At 44.2% G+C, this 23548-nt stretch overlaps 1 protein-coding gene across 1 annotated transcript in view; it reads right to left on the bottom strand.

Annotated features, from left to right (window-relative positions):
- HYDIN (HYDIN axonemal central pair apparatus protein) overlaps window positions 1-23548 on the bottom strand; it is a 2443906-nt gene that overhangs the window by 224326 nt on the left and 2196032 nt on the right. The window contains exons 97-98 of the mRNA XM_030205004.1: window positions 12034-12241; window positions 3523-3744 (exon numbers count right to left, since the gene is read on the bottom strand). Coding sequence (XP_030060864.1) covers window positions 3523-3744; window positions 12034-12241 — 430 coding nt within the window. The remainder of the gene's footprint in view (window positions 1-3522; window positions 3745-12033; window positions 12242-23548) is intronic.

Below are 23548 nucleotides of genomic sequence, written 5' to 3'. Positions count from 1 at the left end.
AAAGCATGGAGCAAATCAAAGGATAGCCTTAACTTTAATGCATGGAAACATTCACAAAGGAACTACAAATATGCCATCAAATGTGCCAAAAGAGACTATTATACACAAAATGTTCTGAATAAATAAATAAATAAAAAATTACCATGACTGGTGCAGATAAAAATAAACAATTTCAAATTATAAAAACTCTCCTAAACACAGATCTAGTAACAACTTCACCTTCAAACCGTCCTTCTGCTGACCAATTAGCTAAGTACTTCAACGACAAAATCACCAATCTTCGCAAATCGATTTCTCAAGACGATTCTACTGCAGACACCTTTCTTGACGAACTGGACCATGGATTTGATGAAGTACCGGCAGACCGATATTGGACCAATTTTACCCTCCTTACCACTGAAGAAGTCACTAAACCCATCTCTAAACTCTCCAGGTCTTATTGCCAACTTGACCCTTGTCCCAACTATCTTTTGAAAGGCGCCCCAACATGTTTTATTTCAGATCTCACCACCCACTTAAACTTCCTACTTCAGCGAGGCTCCTTCCCCACCAGACATGGCAATATATTACTAACACCTATACCAAAAACCCCCCCAAAACTTGCAAATGATATTACCAACTACCGTCCAATTGCCTCCATCCCTCTAATCACAAAACTGATGGAAAACAGAGTGACCTCGCAACTCAACGAATATATTCAGAAATTCTCCATCCTGAATGAATCACAGTCGGGCTTTCGTTCGGCCCATAGTACTGAAACGGTTCTTCTTACCTTAATATCCAAATTCAAACAAGAAATAGCAATTGGAAACCGTATCCTTCTCCTACAATTTGACTTATCCAGCGCTTTTGACAAGGTTGATCATACCATCCTAACTAAACTTCTGGACAAACTTGGGATCGGTGGCAATATCATCAACTGGATAAAAAGTTTTATTACCACAAGATCTTACCAAGTCAAAGGAACTACAAACATATCTTCCCCATGGTCATCTGAATGCAGGGTACCGCAGGGATCTCCACTTTCTTCGATACTCTTCAACCTCATGATGATTCCCTTAGCCAAGTTACTAGCCAAACATGGCCTTAATCCCTTCATCTATGCTGACGACATCACTATATTTATCCCCTTTAAATCCAATCTATCTGAAATCTCCGATAAAATAAATATAGGCATGACCACCCTAACCTCTTGGGCTAACGCTTTTCAAGATGAAATTAAACAAAGAGAAAACACAGTGTCTAGTCCTTTCATCTCAATACTCTCCACTTCTCCCGACTACTCTTAGCACCCCAGACGTTAAACTCTCCATATCTGACAACCTAAAAATACTTGGAGTAACGATTGATAACCATTTATCATTCGAAAACCATGCTACATTCATCACAAAAAAAATGTTTAATATGATGTGGATTTTGAAACGAGTGAAATCATACCTTCCCCTGGACACCTTTCGGAACATAGTACAATCCACAGTACTCATGCACGCAGATTACTGCAACAGCGTTTTCTTAGGATGTAAGACCCTAATCCTGAAGAAACTTCAGATTACCCAAAACACGGCAGCCAGACTTATCTTTGGCAAGTCAACATTCGATAGCGCAACACCTCTACGAGAGAAGCTTCATTGGCTCCCCATCAGCGAAAGAATAAATTTTAAAGTCCACACTCTGATTCATAAGATCATATATGGAGAATCCCCTAACTACGTGAATAACCTCATCGACCTCCCAACCAGAAATAGATCATCGTCTTCTCGTACTTATCTCAATTTACATCTTCCCAACTGCAAAGGTATTAAATACAAGACCTCCTATGCATCCAGTTTCTCCTTTTTGGGCAGCCAGCTTTGGAACACTCTGCCAAGATCCATCCGAACAATCAACGACCATCTACCATTCAGAAAAATGTTGAAGACCCATCTCTTCAAGAAAGCTTACCCTAATGACCCAACTTAACTTTTTAAGCCCACCCACATGATTCCTGCCCCGATGATTATTATACCTTTGACCATGTCTCACAATCTCCTTATGCTCATTCCTCAATCTCTTCTTCTCCATCCTTCCTACTCCCTACCCCTCCCACTCCCTTCTCATTTTGCTCATCCTATCTTTGTTTACCTCTCAATGCTCAATTTACATATCCTCAAAACCCCACTATTACTATGTTTACTACAACTTGTAACATTCTCCTTCAAGACTTTGTAATTCTATTTACTATGTAAGCCGCATTGAACCTGCTATGTGTGGGAAAGCGCGGGGTACAAATGTAATTATTAATAATAATAATAATGATAATAATATATTTTAACTCTGGACTCTCTTCTCTTTCCCCACAGAATCAGTACCTGATCAGGCCTGTAGCCTGAACTCAGCCTTGGCTCATCTTCTTGATCAGCATGCCCCTTTTAGCCTCTTCCTCATCAGTATCCTCTACTTGCTTGCCCTGGTTCACCCCTGCCCTCTGCCTTCTCAAGTCACAATTCTGCAACGAACAACACCTCTGGCACAAATCCAGATCCTCTTCAACTTCCTCGCATTATCAATCCTGTCTCCATGCATATCACACAGCTATTAAGATAGGCAAACGTAAACACTTTGACCGCCACATCGCTTTGGCTGCTAACAGACCACAAGCCCTTAAAAAAAAGTAAGTTTAATTAATAAAAATAATATTGCAAATACAACACCAACAAGGTCACACAAATATGAAACAAGAATATACAAAAGGTCCCCCCTTCCAATACAAATACAGAGCAACAACTCCCCCTCCTCCAAAACATTCCCCTAGGGCTTTGAGAGAGGTGGTGGTGTCAATATAGGTAATACAGAAGAATCTGAATTCAAGGTTCGAATAGAGGAGGAGTAGCCTAATGGTGTGTGCAATGGACTACCATGAGGCAGTTTCTAGATGCCATGATGTCCTAATCAGGCTTAATATTAGAAAATATTGCTCTAGAATAACAAACATCCTTTAAGTTGAAGCAGTGAAGGACAAAATAATAAGAGAATTCAAGAAAGCATGAGAAAAAGCATAGAAAATCCTTTGTTGGAAAGAAATGAAGGGAAAGCCAGAGATCAACAGAGGACTAATACAATGTAAACTGGATATGTCCGATTAGCCTTACCTCTTAAGGGATCTTACACTATACATTTTCAGCCTTTTAATCTCAACATACATATTCCTTACCTGAAGTCAATGTGCATTACTAGACTGAAAATGGAATATGTATAGATTATAGGGCTAAGAATTGAGAATGGAGTTTGAATATGTGTGTGTGAGTTATATTTCACAATGTTTATGCAAATCCATCACTACCTGCTAAGTCTTAGATGCATCTGTTTTATGCCAGTAATCAGTGAACACATCTCAGGTACATATACTACCAGTACCAAGTTAAAAGCATTGTTCACTGTTACCAGTGAACCAGGAAAGTCTTCTAGTATTGTCATAGCCAACTTTCTACATTGTATGACTGCCATAATAAAAGCATGCTAGTTGTTTCAACTGGCTCTTCTCACCTTTATTTTAAGTTGTGCATCCTTTAAGGTGCATTTCTGCAGGGGATGAAAGGTCAACATAGTCTGTGTGTGCTGCCAACCTTCAATTAAACCCTTCTCAGGCACGATTGTCAAGTAATGCTGCAACTGCTTGGGGGCAGTGATTTTGCAATCAAAGTTGAAGCCAAAATTGCCATTGTTCATTATGTTCAACTGCCATGTGGTCATGTCATTTACCTCCACCTATGTGCAGAGGGTTGGGAGAAGATATCAACAGGTCAATGATATTCTATATGCAAATTTACTAACAGAAATAATTTGCTATTAGACTGTTTAAATTGCTGCTTTAGAAAAAAGATCCATCTTCTGAGATGGATCTCATAATAATACATGTGTCTCTTCAATAAAAAAAAAATATATATATAAACAATATAGATTGTAGGATTTTTTTACGACTTTTTTTTTCCTAAAATTGAAGCAGATATGTTTCTACTCTAGAAAATTCACAGATAAGCAAATGTTCCAAATGAAGAGAACCAAATATCCCTGAGATATCCCCAATATCTTTCTTGCAACAAAAGAAAATTTGATGTTGAATATATAGCTATAGAATCTGGATACTGTGATTTATGTATGTAGAACCAGTCAAGAAGTGAAATCGGTGAGGAAATCATATTGTCTGCATATCTAACATAAGAGTCAGTTTAATTAAATAACGCTTGCCAAACTGGGTCAGCACAAAGTTCCATCAAGACTAGTATCCTGTCTCTCACAACAGTGGGTGCTTAGTGAAAGTGTATAAATAAATAGAGTTTGTGTAGTATTGTACATTCCTGGTCACAACCTTTCATTTTTTAGTAATCATAATCTAGAGATGTATCAAACCTGGGCTAACACCCCTTATATTAGGTTAAGTAGCCTGTGATTGATTTATCTTCCATAAATGTCAACATTTTTTGAGACCAGTTAATTTAATTTATTTTTAAACTGACTTTCCAGGTTAAATTTAACCCTTCCAAAGTGGTGTACAAATATTTTTAAAATTATTTTTGGATTACAGCTACAGGGGGAAAGGGGTAGGGCAGTGGTGTGCTGGTAAATTTTTAACAACAGGCTCTCTCCCCGGTCCACCTCAGCGCCCACCCCCCCCCCCCCCCCCCCCCCCATCCACCACTGCGCCCCCCCCCCGTCCACCTCTGCGCCCCCCCCCATCCACCTCTGCGCCCCCCTAAATTGCAGAGCTGGCTATAGCCGCGGGGGAGGGCAATGCATTACTCTCTCCAGGAAAAAAAAATTAAATGATCCCAGGTTCCAATCTAATTCATGTTTAATGTCGGATAAAATGCCATAAATAAGTAAATAAATATAAACTTTTAATGTTGAGCACCTGATTCTCAAAGTGAACATATTCCAAACACTATAATGAAAATAAAATTATTTTTTTCTACCTTTGTTGTCTGGTGACTGTTTTTCTGATCATGCTAGCCCAGTATCCGATTCTGCTGCTATCTGGCCTCTTAACTCCGTTTCCAGGGCTTCCTTTCCATTTATTTCTTTCCTTTCCTCCTTTCTTCTTCATTTCTGGTCCTCAGCTTCTGCCTATTCATCCATATGCAGTTTTTCTCCTCTCTTCCTTTTCCCTTATCTCATCTCCTTCCTCACTCTTCCCTCCCCTCCATCCATGTCCAGCATTTCTTCTCTCTCCCCTCCTCTCCCCCCTCTCCCCCTGCCTTCCATCCACCCATGTCCAGCGACTCTTCTCTCCCCCTGCCTTGCATGTACCCATATCCAGCGACCCTCCTCTCCCTGCATGCACCTAGTGACCCTCCTTTCCCCTGCCCTCCATCCACCCATGTCCAGCAGTGACCCTCCTCTCCCCTGTCCAGCATGCACCCATACCCAGCGACCCTTCTCTCCCCTGCCCTCTATCCACCCATGTCCAACAGTGACCCTCTTCTCCCCTGCCCTGCATGCACCCATGTCCAGCGACCCTTCTCTCCCCTGCCCTCCATCCACCCATGTCCAGCAGTGACCCTCCTCTCCCCTGCCCTCCATGCACCCATACCCAGAGACCCTCCTCTCCCCTGCCCTCTATCCACCCATGTCCAGCAGTGACCCTCTTCTCCCCTGCCCTGCCCTCCATGCACCCATACCCAGAGACCCTCCTCTCCCCTGCCCTCCATCCATCCATGTCCAGCAGTGACCCTCTCCTGCCCTCCATGATCCACCCATGTCCAGCAGTGACCCTCCTCTCCTCTCCCCTGCCCTGTATGCACCAACAGCTCCCTTCTCTCCCCTGCCACCCCCTCCCGACTTGTTCCGCAAATTCTCCTGCTTCCTCCCTCCCTCCGGATCTGGTCCCTCACCGATCCTACCTTGGCCATCAAATTCTTCGGGGCAGGCAGTGTTGCCTGCCCGCTGCCATCGCTGACTCTCCTCCGCCGCCTGATCGCGCTTCAAAATGGCCGCCGAGACTTACAGAAGTCTCGGCAGCCATTTTTAAAGCGCAAACAGGCAGCGGGGGAGAGTCAGCGATAGCAGCGGGCAGGCAACACTGCCTGCCCCGAATAATTTGATGGTCAAGGTAGGATCGGTGAGGGACCGGATCCGGAGGGAGGGAGAGCTGGCTCGCCCTTTCCAACAACCGGCTCGCAAGTCCGGGCAAAATTTAACAACCGGATCTTGCGAGCCGGAGCGAGCCGGCTCCAGCACACCACTGGGGTAGGGGCAGTGGTGTGCTAGAGCCGGCTTTTACCAGCTCGCAAGAGCCATTTGTTAAATTTTTAAGAATTTTGGGAGCTGGTTGTTAAAGCAGGCCCCTTGTGGCTACTTTAACAGCCAGCTCACAAAATGTAGGCTCAGGCCCCCCTTCTGAACTCCCTTTTACTTTACTGGCGGGATGCCGAGCCCCACCAGCCAAATAGACTGCCACTGCTTGTTTCCTGCTCAAAGCAGTAGGCTGGGACTTCTCGCGTATGCTCTGACTGTGTGCGAGAAGTCCCGGCATGCTGATGCTGCTCAGAGCCAGAAACAAGCAATGGGGAGAAGTGGCAGTCAATTTGACTGGCGGGGCTTGGCATCCCTGCCAGCAAAGGTATGCCTAGTGCACCCGCATGGGGGGGGGAGGCATGCATTGCAGCGCCCTGTCCACCCTCCCCCACCTCCCAAATTACAGGGCTGGCTACACCCAGAGAGAGAGAGTCCATTGTTAAACATTTACCAGCACACCACTGGGAAATGGAGAAAGGGAGCTTTATGCCTTGGGAAAGCCTTTTTATTGTGGATTGGGGAGGCTGAGCATGAGGGATGGAGGAGAGAGAATCTGAGACAGCATGGGCATAATTATACATATATAAGAAATCATATTAATTGTTAATTCTGTTTAAAAATTTAGGGTTTAAAAGCTTGGTGTTTGAGTTGTGAACTTTTCACCTTGCAAGTAAAGTGATGGAGGAATGTCATCTGGTTTAGATTATTTAGAAGTTTTACGTTTGCCAGGCTAAAGGTTAGAAAGGTCAGAGAGAGAAACTTTCTTTGACCCTTTGTGAATGATGGGAGGTTAAGGCTAGTTCATAGGTATTATTTACCATCTGTATACCATTAAATCTTGAGGGGATACCATTATGAACAAGGCATGTTGCAGACATATTGTAGTTTTAAAAGGATTAGGCTGAAATGCTGTTTAGTTAGAAGAAAATAATTAGATTTTAGAAGTGCTTAATATGTAGATATTCCTAATGTTTAGAATATGTCTTATAAGGATGCTTATTTTAGAATATGTTTATTCTGTGTAGTTAATATGTAGAATACCTTTTTAAATCTAATGTCTGTCCAACTCTTTGTCTGACTTTCTAAGTAAGACTGTAGTTGAAAAGGTCAGCATATGGTTTGAGTTAGCTGCAGTCCTGGCTAGGTGAAAGAGAAGTCAACTCTCTTCTCCTTGATTAATTATAGGTAAGTGTAGGACTGGTCTTCTGAAAGTAATAACTGATATGTATGCTATTAAGTAAGACTGGCCCTTGACCCCTTAATGAATGCCAGAGTTCAGTTAGCAGTTAGTATGAAGTTGACTAGGAATATGAGAATGTCCCTTAGCCCCTAAATGAACCCAGTTTAAGCTATAGCTGAGAAATTAATCATAATGAAAATGCAAGAGACTGGTGCCATATTGTCTAGCTTGAGGGGCCCCAGGTCATAGGTCAGTTTGAGAAATATTAAACCTATGTAACTGATATTTGGAATATATGAATGGTAATAATTAGTTCAAGGCAGGGTGATCAATCTATTCTTTACCATCTGGAGAGTAAGGGGGGCTAGGAGGGAGATAGAACGGTATATAAGTGGGAGTAGAAGCAGCTTACGTCAGAAGGAACAGACAGAAGAAGGAGAGCTGAAGGAAGACACACAGCAGAAGAAGAGAAGAAGCTGAGACAGAAGCCATAACATCCAGAGAGCTGAGAAAGGGAAGAAGAGAGCTAGAACTGATGTCCTACTTTGTTTGCTGGCAAATAAAGAAGATTTCTCCCTCATTCTGGTGTGTGCTGTTTGACTCCTGAAGTACCACAGATTCTGCTAACAATAGGGGTAATTCATGCATCAATTCCTGCAACAAATCAACTCTGGAACAGTTTTCCTTTTTTATTAAACTTTAGGCCAGTAGGAGGATTGCTCAGTTAATTTTACGACAGCCTCTTGCCAGCCAACAAAGTTTTCTTGTTAAGTATAACTAGATTGTGTAGCTATTTAATACTATCCAGCTAAACTGAAGCCACACCTATGGAATTCTCAGGTCACTGCTTCTTTTTAACTGGATAGATTTTGACCAGCTGACAATTTGGCTGGACAGAATTCATATGCTCTGGGGGAATTTCAAAAACCAAGATTTGCCCTTGTAACTCCCAAACTTACCAGACATAATTTGTGAATACTGACCATTAAGCTACTTTCTCCCATAGCCTCAAACTAGGAAAAACATTTTAGTACATCAGCTCTCTAATTCATCTCAGGGAAGGAGTGCAGCTTAGGGATCTGCCTCAACTGCAGCTTGAGACCACACAAGAAATCCCCAGCTGCAGGTGTGCCCAGCTGCAGGTGTTCATGAAAACAGAAGGGGCAGAAAAACAGTTTGATCCCTGAGCCATCTCCTGAGTAGTTTAGTTTAGACCCATATGTCAGAATATGCTCAGCAGTTTTCTTGCCACTACCTTTACTGAAATATAGTGTAGCAGTACCATTCAGAGGTACTGAATGGCATAGTACATGGCTTCCACAAGGTATAACCTTTTGGTCCAGGTACCCACAGATTCCTATTTTTGGTAGGAGAATCAAGGGAGCTGGTATGCAATATTGAATATGGGGCCTGAGCACAGTAGTCTCACATCTGTTTAGGAACCAAACCAATAGAATCACTCAAGCAACTGAGCAAACTAATGGAATGAGCTAATTCCAGTACGTTCTCCATGTATCTATTTGGCAAGTACCTCCCTTATCTGGGCCCTTTAGGTCACTCAAAATAAGAAACTATGCTGTATCTCAACATAGGGGAAATGAAACCATTTCCCTTTCTCTTATATGTGTTCATTCATACAAATGGCTTATAACAGGGTAGTACAAGCATAGGTGGTCGGTGGCTCAACTGTTTGGGCAGGGTTAGGGGTGGGGCCATGGGTGGAGCTTAAATCCATAATTGTCTGATAACACAGAAAAAATAAATAAATAAAAATAAAAGTCACAATTAATACCTTTTATTAAATTTAGATATTAGATATGTATGATATGTCAAAGAATAAAGTGGCTGCTCAAAGCATATACTAACCACAATCGCTCAACTGCAAAACACTATGCACAACTTTGTGCAAAAACACACTCAGAACCTTACGGTACCATAAATATTATACTGGGCAGAACCTAATACACCAATATACCACCCATACGGAAAATGCAGACCATCAACAATATGAAACAAGGGATCATAATATCACAATTCTCATGTAGCACCACAAAACATCCTAATTCATGTTTAATGTGGGCTAAAATGCCATAAATAAGTAAATAAATATAAACTTTTAATGTTGAGCACCTGATTCTCAAAGTGGACACATTCCAAACACTATAATGAAAATAAAATTATCTTTTCTACCTTTGTTTTCTGGTGACTTTGTTTTTCTGATCATGCTGGCCCAGTATCCGATTCTGCTGCTATCTGTCCTCTTAACTCCGTTTCCAGGGCTTCCTTTCCATTTATTTCTTTACTTTCCACCTTTCTTCTTCATTTCTTGTCCTACATCTGTAAGTAAAAGCTGGGTCCTCTGCAGACTTGACTGCCCAGTGGATCCAGCTTCTGCCTATTTTCTTCATCCATGTGCAGTTTTTCTCTCTTCCTTTTCCCTCATCTCATCTCCTTCCTCACTCTTTCCTCCCCCCATCCATGTCCAGCATTTCTTCTCTCTCCCTTCCCTCTCCTCCATCCATGTCCAGCAACTCTCCTCTCCTCTGCCCCCCTCCAGCCATCCACACCCACCCAGCGATTCTCTCCTCTCCCCTGCCCCCCTCCAGCCATCCACACCCACCCAGCGATTCTCTTCACTCCCCTGCCCCCCTCCAGCCATCCATACCCACCCTCAACAATTCTCCTCGCTCCCCTGCCTCCGTCACAGTAGCCGCCGTGAACGCCCATCTCTAGCCTTGTAAGCCTTCCCTTCATTTCCGTCAGTGTCCCGCCCTCGTGGAAAGAGGAAATGACATCAGAAGAAGGCGGGACACTGACGGGAATGAAGGGAAGGCTTACAAGTGAAATATTCAGATCCTTTTCTCAATAGAGAAACCTCAAACTTGTAAATTTCCACCAATCTCTTTTCACATATTTTCTCATTTACCACATAATCAGGCACACTTTCATAATTTCAGTCAACTTAGATCAAACAACAATTCTTTCTTTTCTTTCTTACACACGGAGCTCAAACATGCAAATCCTGTCTCAGTCAAATCTCTCTATTACCGGGCAGATTTTCTAACAGGAGCTGCTCATCCAATCAGAGAGCTCTATTTGAATGCAGATTAACATACACTCTAATGGGAATTTTTAGTCAAAAACACTAGATAAACCCTTCGTTTTTGGATCAAACTTCACATTTTTGATCAGAGTCATGCCCTAACATTAAGGCTGTAAACATTTCCAACCATTTTTACCCATAAATATGCAAATGAGAACCTCCCAAAAATGGACTAATTTGCTTATGGCTTGAGCAAATTTGAGTACATAGCTTACCAATCTCACTTCCCAGCACCTAAATTCTGCCATTAGATTTAATGCAAATACTTTTAAAACTTATTTTTAGCACTTTTAAAATTTCAGTGGTTAGTGCAAGTCTCTTTGGTGTGAACTGCTCATGTGCAGGAATTCATGATCCTAGTTAAATATCTCCCTGACAACCCAGGACACCTCCAGCCAACCCCCCCCCCCTGCTCTCCCAGCAGTAAGGTAATCAAATTACACCAATTTCTACAACTGGAAGGCTAGAGACGGGCTTTCACTGCAGCTGCTGCAATCAACAATTTAAACCCCCTGGGGAGGCTTAGCCTCCCCAAGCCTCTTATACCGGGCGCCTATAACCCTGTGTATACCATTTAGACTCTCTGAGAACAGTTTTCAGACAGGCTCATTTGCTCATGTAAGTCTCCATATGCACAGGTAAATGGCTTTGAAAATTGCCTTCCACATACTATCAAGCACCCACTATTAACTCCACACTGTTCACACTAGTGATGAATCTCTTAAATCACATGGTGGTACCTGTGCTCCATAATCTAGTATTTCAACCTTGGTTAGAGCAGTATAGAAAGTTTTGGAAATAAAGAGGACATGTAGGCAAGTTCTCTTCTCACTAATAGTAACGGGTATAAAATATTCATGTAGCCTGACATTATGTTTGGATAAATTTAAGATAATTGCATTATCAATATTCTGTTTAACAAACACACATATTCTTAAGGTACATTTCCAATTACCTGTATACAAGAGATAGCTTGCAGTCATATACATAGGGTAAATTTTCAAAGGTATAGACAGGATCATCATGCCTAACATAAGAAGTTAGAAAGCCTGGTCATCTGAACCTGTAAAAGTGCATTTTCAGTTGCCTAGAAGTACACGTGCACTTTTACATATAATAAGAGGGGATGGCTACAGTTTCAAGGCATGTACATTTCACTTTAAAAAATGTAGCTGTATAGTAGGAATGCCACTAACGTGTATAATTTATGCTATTGTTCACAACCATTCAAGTGTTTGTTGACACTTTTAACAGCATATGTTGCGGATATCTTGTTTTTGAAAATTGGGTGGTTTTATGCAGTCGTGGAAGTACTCACACTTTTGAAAATAGGCACCCAATTTTCAAATTTATCCCAATATAATTATTTTCTAAATAGGAATGAAAAACTTGGATGCTTCAATATATCAATCCAGTTTCCTCAAGAAAATCCTTTTTGGCAGGCATTATTGTAGTACTGTATTGTCTGTCTTTTTCTTACCTGCTTGAAGTTGATCTCATTGGTTTTTTGTGCATCTAGAGTGACAGTTGCACCATATTTCTCCTCACATGTTATGGAAGCATCCATGATGAAGCCATCTGCTTTAACATTCAAGGTCAGTGGCTGCATTTTGTTCTTTACATCACAGATCAAATTAAAGTTCACCTCACCCTCAATTGTAGGAGTAAAAAGAATAGTGATGGGAATTCTGGGGGAAGAAATACATTTCTGGTTTAGTTACTATCTCCTGCCTAGTCTGATAGCTATACAACAGCTATACAGTGATGTGAAAAAAATTTCCCCCTCACAATTTCCTCTATTATTGCATATATGTCATATTGAATGGTTTCTGATCTTTAAACAAAAGATAATATTTGACAAAGGGAACCTGAGTTGACACATGTTTTTAAAATTATAACTTAATTTATTTAAGGAACACAGAGAGGTGCATAATAGAACGGCGCCGGTGAAATAGATCGCCGGCGATGTATTTTGGCGGCGACGCAACAGCTGGCCGGAACCGTATTATCGAAAAAGATAGCCGGCCATCTTTTCTTTCAATAATACGGTTTGGCCCAGCCAAATGCCAGAGTTCGCCAGGTTTGAGATCGCCGGTTTTGTTTTTCAGCGATATTGGAAAAAATGCCGGCCATCTCAAACCCGGCAAAATCCAAGGCATTTGGTCATGGGAGGAGCCAGCATTTGTAGTGCACTGGTCCCCCTCATATGCCAGGATACCAACCAGGCACCCTAGGGGGCACTTCTAAAACTTTTTAAAAAATACACAAATAGCTCCCAGGTGCATAGCTCCCTTACCTTGGGTGCTGAGCCCCCAAATTCTCCCAAACCTACTCCCCACAACTCTGCACCATTACCATAGCCCTTATGGGTGAAGGGGGGCACCTACATGTGGGTACAGTGGGTTTTGGGGGGTTGGAGGGCTCAACACTTAGCACCACAAGTGTAACAGGTAGGGGGGTGGACCTGGGTCTGCCTGCCTGAAGTGCACTGCACCCATTAAAAACTGCTCCAGGGACTTGCATACTGCTGTCAGGGAGCTGGGTATGACATTTGAGGCTGGCATACAGGCTAGAAAAAAAAGGTTTTTATTTTTTTTTAGTGTGGGAGGGGGTTGGTGACCAATGGGGGAGTATGGGGAGGTCATCCCTCATTCCCTCCGGTGGTCATCTGGTGAGTTGGGGCACCTTTTTGAGGCTTGGTCGTGAAAATAAAAGGACCAAGTAAACCGGAGAAATACTGATTAACACCGCTTTTTTTTCCCATTATCCGTGAAAGCCGGCCATCTGGTAGCCACGCCCATGCCCACCTTCGCTATGTCACCGACACGTCCCCTTGAACTTTCGCCGGCTCGGCAATGGGAAAGCGACGATGGTGTCAAAAAAGCAGCTTTCCATTATACCGATTTCGCCGCTTTTGAGAGATCGCCGGCCATCTCCCAATTTATGTCGGAAGATCGCCGGCGATCACTTTAGAAAATAAGCCTGAGAGTTATTCAACACCCCATATCACCCATGTGAAAAGTAACTACCCCCTTTGATACACAATCAACCAAGTGGCCTAATTTAATTGATAATTATGCAATGCTGATTAAACACAGCCAGGCTCGACTACAGCCAGCCCTGTTGAATCCAAATTAGAGAGCTGTATGGGAACGGGGTTCACAGGAATCCCAAGGAAATCCCTCAGGTCCATGGGACTCCTGTGGGAATCCCCATCAGATCCACAGGAATATCACAGGGATGGTTGCAGCCCCTGCGGGGTTCCCATGGTGTATAGTACCTCCAGAATGCCTTGTGCCATGGTCACCAGCGCCTTCTCCACCTCCTTGATCAGCACACACACACAGGCCAGCAGCATCGGGTCACCTGAACTACAGGCATGTGCGTGCTGCAATTGGGTGATCTCCCAGTCCCACCTTCTGGTGCTGCACAGCACAGCATAAGTACATAAGTAATGCCATACTGGGAAAAGACCAAAGGTCCATCAAGCCCAGCATCCTGTCCCTGACAGCAGCCAATCCAGGTCAAGGACACCTGGCAGCTTCCCAAATGTACAAACATTCTATACATTCTACACAACTTCTTTTTCCGGGATGCACACAAAAGAACAGGAAGAAGAGAACTGGAGTTGGAACTGCATGCGGTAGGAGGCTTGGAAGGGAGCTGCACACAGTAGGAGGCTTGGAGGGGTGCTGCACAAGGTAGGAGGCTACCTTGGAGCTGTGTGCGTGCACAGGAAGTAGAGTACTCAGTGGAGCTGCACACCATAGGAGGCTTGGACACAGCTGCACGTGGTAGGAGGCTTGAAGAAGCTGCCTGCATGCCTGAAAGAGATATATTCTGCACCAGGGGCGTAGCCAGACTTCAGCAGTAGGGGGGTCCAGAGCCGAGGTGAGGGGGCACATTTTAGCCCCCCCCCCACCATTGCCGACACCTCTAACAACTTTGACTCCCCCCCCTGCCGACGACCCTCTCGAACCCTCGCCCACCGTCGCCTACTTTTGCTGGCGGGGGACCCCAACCCCCACCAGCCGAAGTCTTCTTCCTTTGTTTTGTTTCTCAGTCTGACGTCCTGCACGACGTCAGACTCACAGAAACAGAACGAAGCCCTGCAGGACAAGCAGGACAAGCAGGACGTCAGACTGAGAAACCAATCGAAGGAAGAAGACTTCTGCTGACTGGGGTTGGGGTCCCCTGCCAGCAAAGGCAGAAGGCGGCGGGCTGGCAGTGGGAGGGGGGGTTGAGAGGGTCGTCAGCAGGGGGGGTCCAGGGCCAAATCTACGGGGCCCAGGCCCCTTGGCCCCATAGCAGCTACGCCCCTGTTCTGCACAGGAATGGAGTCAGGAAGAGGACAGGAGAATTGCTGGTAGGTATCTTATTCCATTTATACAAATGACTCGAAAATATAGTTAAGTTTTAGGGGGGAGAAAAAAATAACATTATGCTCACTATGCAGGTGCAAGAAAGAAACCCATTTTTAAGCATAATATGTATTTATGTTCTCAAAAGACTGCATTTTTATGGATTCACTTTCACTGGCTTACATGGCCTATTAAGGCATCCCACGGCATTTTCCATGCTTTGCATGTTAGAGCCAATGGCGTAGCTACGTGGGGCCAGGAGGGGCCTAGGCCCCCGTAGATTTGGCCCTGGACCCCCTGCCAACGACCCTCTCGACCCCCCCCCCTGCCGCCAACCCGCCGTCGCCTGCCTTTGCTGGTGGGGGACCCCAACCCCCGCCTGCCAAGGTCCTCCTCTTCTCACAAAAAGACTCACAGAACGAAGCCTTGCAGACCAGCTGATCTGCAAGGCTTTGTTCTGTGAGTCTGATGTCCTGCACTTACAACGTGCAGGACGTCAGAAACAGAAGGAAGCCTTTTGCGAGAAGAAGAGGACCTCGGCTGGCGGGGGTTGGGGTCCCCTGCCAGCAAAGGCAGGCGACGGCGGGTTGGCGACGGGAGGGGGGGTTGAGAGGGTCGGCGGCGGGGAAGTTGGTGGGTGCGGCGGGGTCGGCAATGGCGGGGGGGGGGGGGGGCTAAAATGTGCCCCCTTACCTCGGGCTCTGGACCCCCCTCCCGCTGAAGTCTGGCTACGCCCCTGGTTTAGAACCTCAAACAGTTTTATGCAACTGGGAAGTGAGATATTAAATTGTAACAGGACACCACTGCCCGATATTCCTGACACACTGGTTATTGTCCTCTTCCTTGGTGGTCAGCCTCTGGTTTGAGGTTGGGGAATGGGGAGGGGAGGGGTATTGGTTTTATGCCTGTTTTAGAGTATGTTTGTTTGTGTTTGCATTTTCATTTAAACTCAAAACTAAACAACCTTCAGAAGTAGATACTACTTTCTTTTTTATGGGTAACGTGGAGGGGCATTTTCGAAAGGGACATCCAAGTTGAGATTTGGACATCCTTACAAAACGGCAAAATCCAGAGGCGGGGAAACCCGTATGTTCAAAACAAGATGGACGTCCATCTTTCGTTTCAAAAATATCGCCAGGGACATCCAAATCCTTAAATTTCGCCATCCATAGATTTGGACGTCCCTAGACATGGACGTTTCTGACTTTCGGCGATTTTCGAAACCAAAGACGTCCATGTAAAAAACGACCAAATGCAAGCCATTTGGTTGTGGGAGGAGCCAGCATTTGTAATGCACTGGTCCCCCTGACATGCCAGGACACCAACTGGGCACCCTAGGGGGCACTGCAGTGGACTTCATAAATTGCTCCCAGGTACACAGCTCCCTTACCTTGTGTGCTGAGCCCACCAAAACCGGCCCAAAACCCACTACCCACAACTGTACACTACTACCATAGCCCTTACAGGTGAAGAGAGGCACCTAGATGTGGGTACAGTGGTGTGAGCTGGTCACCCTTCCAGACTCCGGCCAGGGCTGACCCTGCTTAGCTTCCTCCACACACATGGTCACTGCTGGGCTCTAGCCTTCTCAGAAACTCACAGGATTCTCTCTCAAACACTGGGGAGCTTTCTGCCCACTCTTCTCCCTTCACAAAACACTCATCAACACCAGGCTTCTTATAATTAAGGGTTTTATTAATGGCCATTTACCATACTCCTCATGGCTTATTTCTTATTTAACATCAACATTTCTTCTTCTTTAACATAAACATTTCTTCAAATCAAACATAACAAAAAGGCACTTTACTCAGAGCCTGCTACTTAAACCCTTCTCAAACTTAAGACAGTTCCTCAAACTCAAACAGTCAAACACAAGCATCTACTTTCCTTCTCCAGCTGTCACCTTTTCCAGAGAGAGCTTCCCCAGTGTTTCCATCTACCTCCTACAGCTTTCCACCACTCTCTTAATAAAGCTGCCTGCAACCCTCTCACACCTGGTTCAATTTCCCAATCAACTGCTGGCTTCTCACTCTCCTGCCTAGAGTCCTCCCCCTGACTCTGATTCTCTTGCTGCTGCAGTGCATTCTGGACCTTGTAGTTTCCTGCCTCCTCACAGTTGGTTTCTGGTGGGTTTTGGAGGGCTCGCTGTTTCCTCCACAAAATTAACAGGTAGGGGGGGATGGGGCTGGGTCCGCCTGTCTGAAGTGCACTGCACCCACCAAAACTGCTCCAGAGACCTGCATTCGCTGTCATGCACCTGAGTATGACATCTGAGGCTGCCACGACATATTTTGAAAGATGTTTTTTGAGGGGGGAGGGGGTTAGTGACCACTGGGGGAGTAAGGGGAGGTCATCCCCAATTCCCTCCGGTGGTCATCTGGTCAATTCGGGCACCTTTTTGTGCCTTAGTCGAAAGAAAAACAGGTCCGGGTGAAAACGTCCAAGTGTTCGTCAGGGACGTCCTTGCTTTTTTCGATTATGGGTCAAGGATGTCCAAGTGTTAGGCACGCCCAAGTCCTGCCTTCGCTATGCCTCCGACACACCCCCTTGAACTTTGGCCGTCCTTGCGATGGAGTGCAGTTGGAAACGTCATAAATCAGGTTTCGATTATACTGATTTGGACGTCCCTGGGAGAAGGACGTCCATCTTCTGATTTATGCCGAAAGATGGACGTCCTTCTCTTTCGAAAATGAGCCCAATAGAAACATAGAGGGGCATAATCGAACGGGGCACCCAAGTTGTCATGAGGGAGTCCTCGCAGAACGGCCCCATAAAGGGGTGGGGCAACTCATATTATCGAAACAAGATGGGCGTCCATCTTTCGTTTTGATAATACGGTCGGGGACGCCCAAATTATGAAATTTTAGGTCAACCTTAGAGATGGTTGTCCTTAGGTCGTTTTTGAGATGGTCGTCCCTGGTTTTTGCCGATAATGGAAACCGAGGACGCCCATCTCAAAAACGACCAAATCCAAGCTATTTGGTCATGGGAGGAGCCAGCATTTGTAGTGCACTGGTCCCCCTCACATGCCAGGACACCAACCGGGCACCCTAGGGGGCACTGCAGTGGACTTCACAAATTGCTCCCAGCTGCATAGCTCCCTTACCTTCGGTGCTGAGCCCCCCAAAACCCACTCCCCACAACTGTACACCACTACCATAGCCCTAAGGGGTGAAGGGGGGCACCTACATGTGGGTACAGTGGGTTTTGAGAGGGTTTGGAGGGCTCAACATTTACCACCACAAGTGTAACAGGTATGGGGGATGGGCCTGGATCTGCCTGCCTGAAGTGCACTGCACCCACTAAAAACTGCTCTAGGGACCTGCATACTGCTGTGATGGAACTGGGTATGACATTTGAGGCTGGCAAAAAATGTTTTTAAATTGTTTTTTTTTTTGGGTGGGAGGGTGTTTGTGACCCCGATTCCCTCTGGTGGTTTGGGCACCTTTTTGAGGCTTGGTCGTGAAAATAAATGGACCAGGTAAAGTCGGCCAAATGCTCGTCATGGATGCCCTTCTTTTTTACATTATCGGTTGTGGACGCCCATCTCTAAATCACGCCCTAGTCCTGCCTTCTGTACGGTATCGACACGCCCCCGTGAAATTTGGTCGTCCCCGCGACGGAAAGCAGTTGAGGACGCCCAAAATTGGCTTTCCATTATGCCGGTTTCGGCGACCCTGAGAGAAGGACGCCCATCTCCCGATTTGTGTCGGAAGATGAGCGTCCTTCTCTTTCGAAAACTCACCTGATAGTAACATAGTAAATGACAGCAGATAAAGACCAACAAGATAAACTCATTTTACATACGGGAAGGATGGAGAAGATTAATTGAAGGGACAGGCGGGGATGGAGGAGATTACTTGCGTGGATGGGCAGGGATGGAGGAGACGCCAGCCGGGTCAGATGGGGACGGAGAAGATTACTTGCGGGGATGGGTGAAGATGAAGGAGGTTCCAGCAAGGACGTGAAATTTCTGTCTCTGTGCAACTCTCTAATCTAAACCTTACTATATACTGAAACTTACCATGAGAGTGAAGTAGTCTGTACAAAGCTTCTATAAGAATGCAGTGCCAATGGTCAAAGGAAATTTCAGAAAGAATTGTTGTTGAAATATATCAGTCTGAAAAGGGTTACAAAGCCATTTCTAAAGCTCTTGGATTCCACTGAACCACAGTGAGAGCCATTATCTCCAAAAGGAGAAGGTTTGGAAGAGTAGTGAATCTTACCAGGAGTGAACAGCCTGCCAAATTTCTCCAAGGGGCGGTGTTACGTTCCTCACCTGTGGTGCGATCCGCACGGTCGGTTCGCCGCCGGACGCTCTCTCAGTAGCGATGGCTGGCCATGTTGGCGGTCAGCGGTGGTTGTGTTCACTTCAGTCGCGTGGCCGGCCATAACGATTCGCCCTGAAGGCCGGCCACGCGGACTGTCGGCACCTGTGAGGTAGGGTTTCCTTTCGGTGAGGTCCTTTGTGCCGCCTGATGGCACGGGATTGGCCGCTTCCCGCTCCACACCTCTCCAGCAGCCGGCCAACCCGGGATCGTTCTCCCCAGCTGACTGATGTTACTGCCGATGAGGGGACTAGTTAAGAACCGCAGTCTCCTTCACACTTTGCTTCGGCTTCTATGCTTATAGAGGTCTGGTGCTTGCGAATGAGCGTTCTGCGGTCTACTTTCCTGCTTGACTTGACTCTCGGATTGGAACTGACTATTCTCTGCTTTGCTGCCTGCCCTGACTCTCGGATTGGAACTGACTATTCTCTGCTTTGCTGCCTGCCCTGACTCTCGGATTGACACTGACTATTCTCTGCTCTGCTGCCTGCCCTGACTCCCGGATTGTTCCTGACTATTCTTTGCCCAGCTGCCTGCCCTGACCTGTGGCTTGGACTTGCGCTTCACAGTACTTCCCTCTCCTGCCTGCCACGGCCGGCGGCTGCCTGACCCCATCCGTATCCAGAAGTCCTGGTGGCCACCTGCACCTGGGGGCTCAACTCCTGGGGAACAGTGGTCATTCCCAGGTGAAGCTGGGGTTGTTCAGCTGCCCGACTGAGTGTGGCGCTCCTCTTCTGCCTACCGTGCTCTGTCGGGGCACAAGGGCTCACTACCATCATCCTGACAGGCAGTGTAATGGAAATCAAGATCATTCTATATATATATATGCTGTAGAATAATAGAATTGTGTCAGACCTTACTGCAGAATAATAATCACTGAGAAGAAAGGTCAAATATATGTCATGCTTATAGTTAACTAGCTTATTAGTAAGAAGTAAGCAAGAATCATCTCATGAGTCTGGAATGTTTTAATTAACTGAAAGAATGAAGGAAGTGTATGTGCCTTATCTAAGAAAGTAGCTGGAAGGGCAATAAAGGGAATCATATTTTTTCTCATTTGTTAAGCAGAACTATAGCACCTGGTGATTGTAAGATAACAGTATTCCCGGCTATTTAAAGGTTATATTGAATCAGTATAGTCAGACTGCTAACTGAGTTTTATGTTGGTGGCCTCCCTGCATGTAGGATTGAATTACAAATAAAGATCTTTATATGATTGAACCCAGAGTTCTGCGAGTTTCTTCGGTAAGAGGAAAAATTCCATAACATTTTGGTCCTTCGAGCCGGAAACCAATACCCTTCCCTGGCTACAGGGTCGAGATTGACACTGCGCACACGGATGAAGACCGTTCATACAGAAAGTCCTCCGGTGGTAGTACCGAAAAAAGAGGCTGCTTTTTCTGTGGCCTGGGAAGGTGATGGTTCCAAACCAAATTTAGACCGGAGACAGCTCATAGGATTCTGGGTAAGTCTGTGGGTTTTTGTTGTTGTTGTTTTTTTTGTCAGTTTTGTTTTGTGTGAGATGAATCAGGGATTCATCTAAGACAATAGCCTTTGCAAGACGGCTACTGGAATAAATAACTCGGTGTACACTTTAAAGCATAGGAGTCCAGACCAGATTCATGGATCCCGAGATTCTGGGAATTTTCCTTACAGCAGTCTAGACAGAGTTCTGGGAACTCACTGGTGTAATTATTAAGAAAAAAGGGGGGGGGGAATTAAGAGCATTTTGTTGATTGTCTGGAGAAATGGGAAATTTGTGTTGCAAATTAGGATTTTATAATTATTTATGCTGATTGTTCTGACTGCTGTGGTAATTATGGCAGAGCATTAACTGGTGATGCTAAATTTATGCATAAGATGCATTCAGAAAATGTAAAATATTTGAGAAAATAGGAAAAGAGATTTGGATTTGATGGAAATCTCCCCCCCCCCCCCCCCGCACATGAATTTCAAGAATTTTTCTTGAATCTATTTGTTAAAGAACTATGTCACTTATTCATATTATGTTGACAATTCATTCTTTTCTTTAATTCTTTTGGATATATTACTGGAATTATTACTAAGCTTAAATACTTCACATTCCACAATTACAGTTTCTTTTTCTTTAAGAAAAAAAAAACTTTCCTTAAACATATTTCTTGCCTGATCTAATCTTTGTAAAGGTCAGTCAAGAACACAGCCCTTCTCTGCTTCATTAGGATTTTTCTTTTTGCAGCTGAATTTGTTGCATTACATTTGAATTTTAATTCTGCGATTTACTGAAAGGTGCATGACACTCTTTTTGGAGGAAGAATTTGTAAATGGCTTGTGGAAGTGGGAGCATGATAAAAGAAAACAAATCAGTCTCTGAAGTTTGCATATGTACTGTTCTTCCCTTAACGGCTCAGATATTAAATTGTACAATGTAAAATGTCATAAATTGCCTTTCACTATCCTATGTTTCATAGCTAGGTAGCTTTTACATTAGTTATTATGCCAACATTGTTTTTTTTCTCCCCTGTTTTATCTATCTGTTGCAGTTTCCCGCCGTACTAATAGCTTTCTATCTCTTTCTTTGAGCTCTCGTAATCACTTCAAGGGTTACATACAATATAAGTAGTCAAGTATGTATTACCTACTCTTAATTAGACTACTACAAAATTCAAATTTTTTATATAACAATTCTTTATTACTACTCACACTCCCTCTCTTAATCATATATATTTGCTAACCCACATACATATTATCCAATACACCAAAAGACTTCCTATACAAATTACAAGACTAACAATGAACATCAATAATTCACTTATCTCAAAGTCCACCCTATGCAATACGCATCATAATGAAACGTCCACACAGTGTGTCCCACAAAATCATGTCCAAAAAGATCATTCCTTCTTTTTCAATTCCAACTCAGTCAAATGATGACAGATAGGCACAACCGTTGACAAACGTCCCTTCTTTCATCGGGTTAAAAATACCCAAACTCTTCTTGTAAACAAAATTCCAGTCTATTTTCACCACGGGTTATTGGATTACCCACACTCTCTTTACAAACACAAATCCGGTCTCAACACTGGCCATGTTTCATTCATCTTCTTCAGGAGACCTGCTTAAAAACAACAAACATAACGCACTACTTTCATACAGTCTTACCATATTCGCATATTCAAACACAATGTATTATAAATACCTTCAACAGCCTCATATCATAGTTTGGTACACCAAGAGAATGCTCTGTAGTTGGTGTAACCACTCACACTGAATATTCACTATACACCGACTACAGAGCGTTCTCTTGGTGTACCAAACTATGATATGAGGCTGTTGAAGGTATTTATAATACATTGTGTTTGAATATGCGAATATGGTAAGACTGTATGAAAGTAGTGCGTTATGTTTGTTGTTTTTAAGCAGGTCTCCTGAAGAAGATGAATGAAACACGGCCAGTGTTGAGACCGGATTTGTGTTTGTAAAGAGAGTGTGGGTAATCCAATAACCCGTGGTGAAAAGAGACTGGAATTTTGTTTACAAGAAGGGTTTGGGTATTTTTAACCCGATGAAAGAAAGAAGGGACATTTGTCAACGATTGTACCTATCTTTCATCATTTGACTGAGTTGGAATTGAAAAAGAAGGAATGATCTTTTTGGACATGATTTTGTGGGACACACTGTGTGGACATTTCATTATGATGCATATTGCATAGGGTGACTTTGGTGGTATTGATTGGTCAGTTGCTCACTGTGATACTAATGATTTGGCTAGTATGCTGGGTTAAGAGAAAATTTTACCAAGATCCAGAAGAGGCTATGGTGTTTTACTATAAATGACCATATGGCATTAACTTGGGGAACAACCTGTCCCTGAGCAGTTTGAGATGGAGCTGGTCTCTAGGGGTGGTGCATATCATACTTGCGTGATTGAAGGCATGTGAGTGTGATTGCAAGCCTAACTAGAGCAAAGTCAGACTCTGCCCAAAGCCACCAGAAGCCTAATGGAACAGATGCCCAATGACCACAGAAACTTGATGAAAGAGTAAATACCTAGCAACTATATGCATGACATGAGCAGGGCAAAACAATGAATTCTTTGTTTATAAGAGTCACAATTCCTATTTAGTGACAGATTCCAAGGTTCAAATATCCGCCATTAAAAGGCTCACTTCTCCAAAAACACCCATGTAAGCTTTTTGTTTGTTTGAATTACATGCTGTAGAATAATAGAATTGTGTCAGACCTTACTGCAGAATAATAATCACTGCGAGTTTCTTCGGTAAGAGGAAAATTTCCATAGCAGGCGGACTGACCATTTGGGCAACCA

The sequence above is a fragment of the Microcaecilia unicolor genome, chromosome 5 (assembly GCF_901765095.1).
Source record: "Microcaecilia unicolor chromosome 5, aMicUni1.1, whole genome shotgun sequence".
Lineage (NCBI taxonomy): Eukaryota > Metazoa > Chordata > Amphibia > Gymnophiona > Siphonopidae > Microcaecilia > Microcaecilia unicolor.
This window is presented reverse-complemented; position numbering and strand designations above follow the sequence as displayed.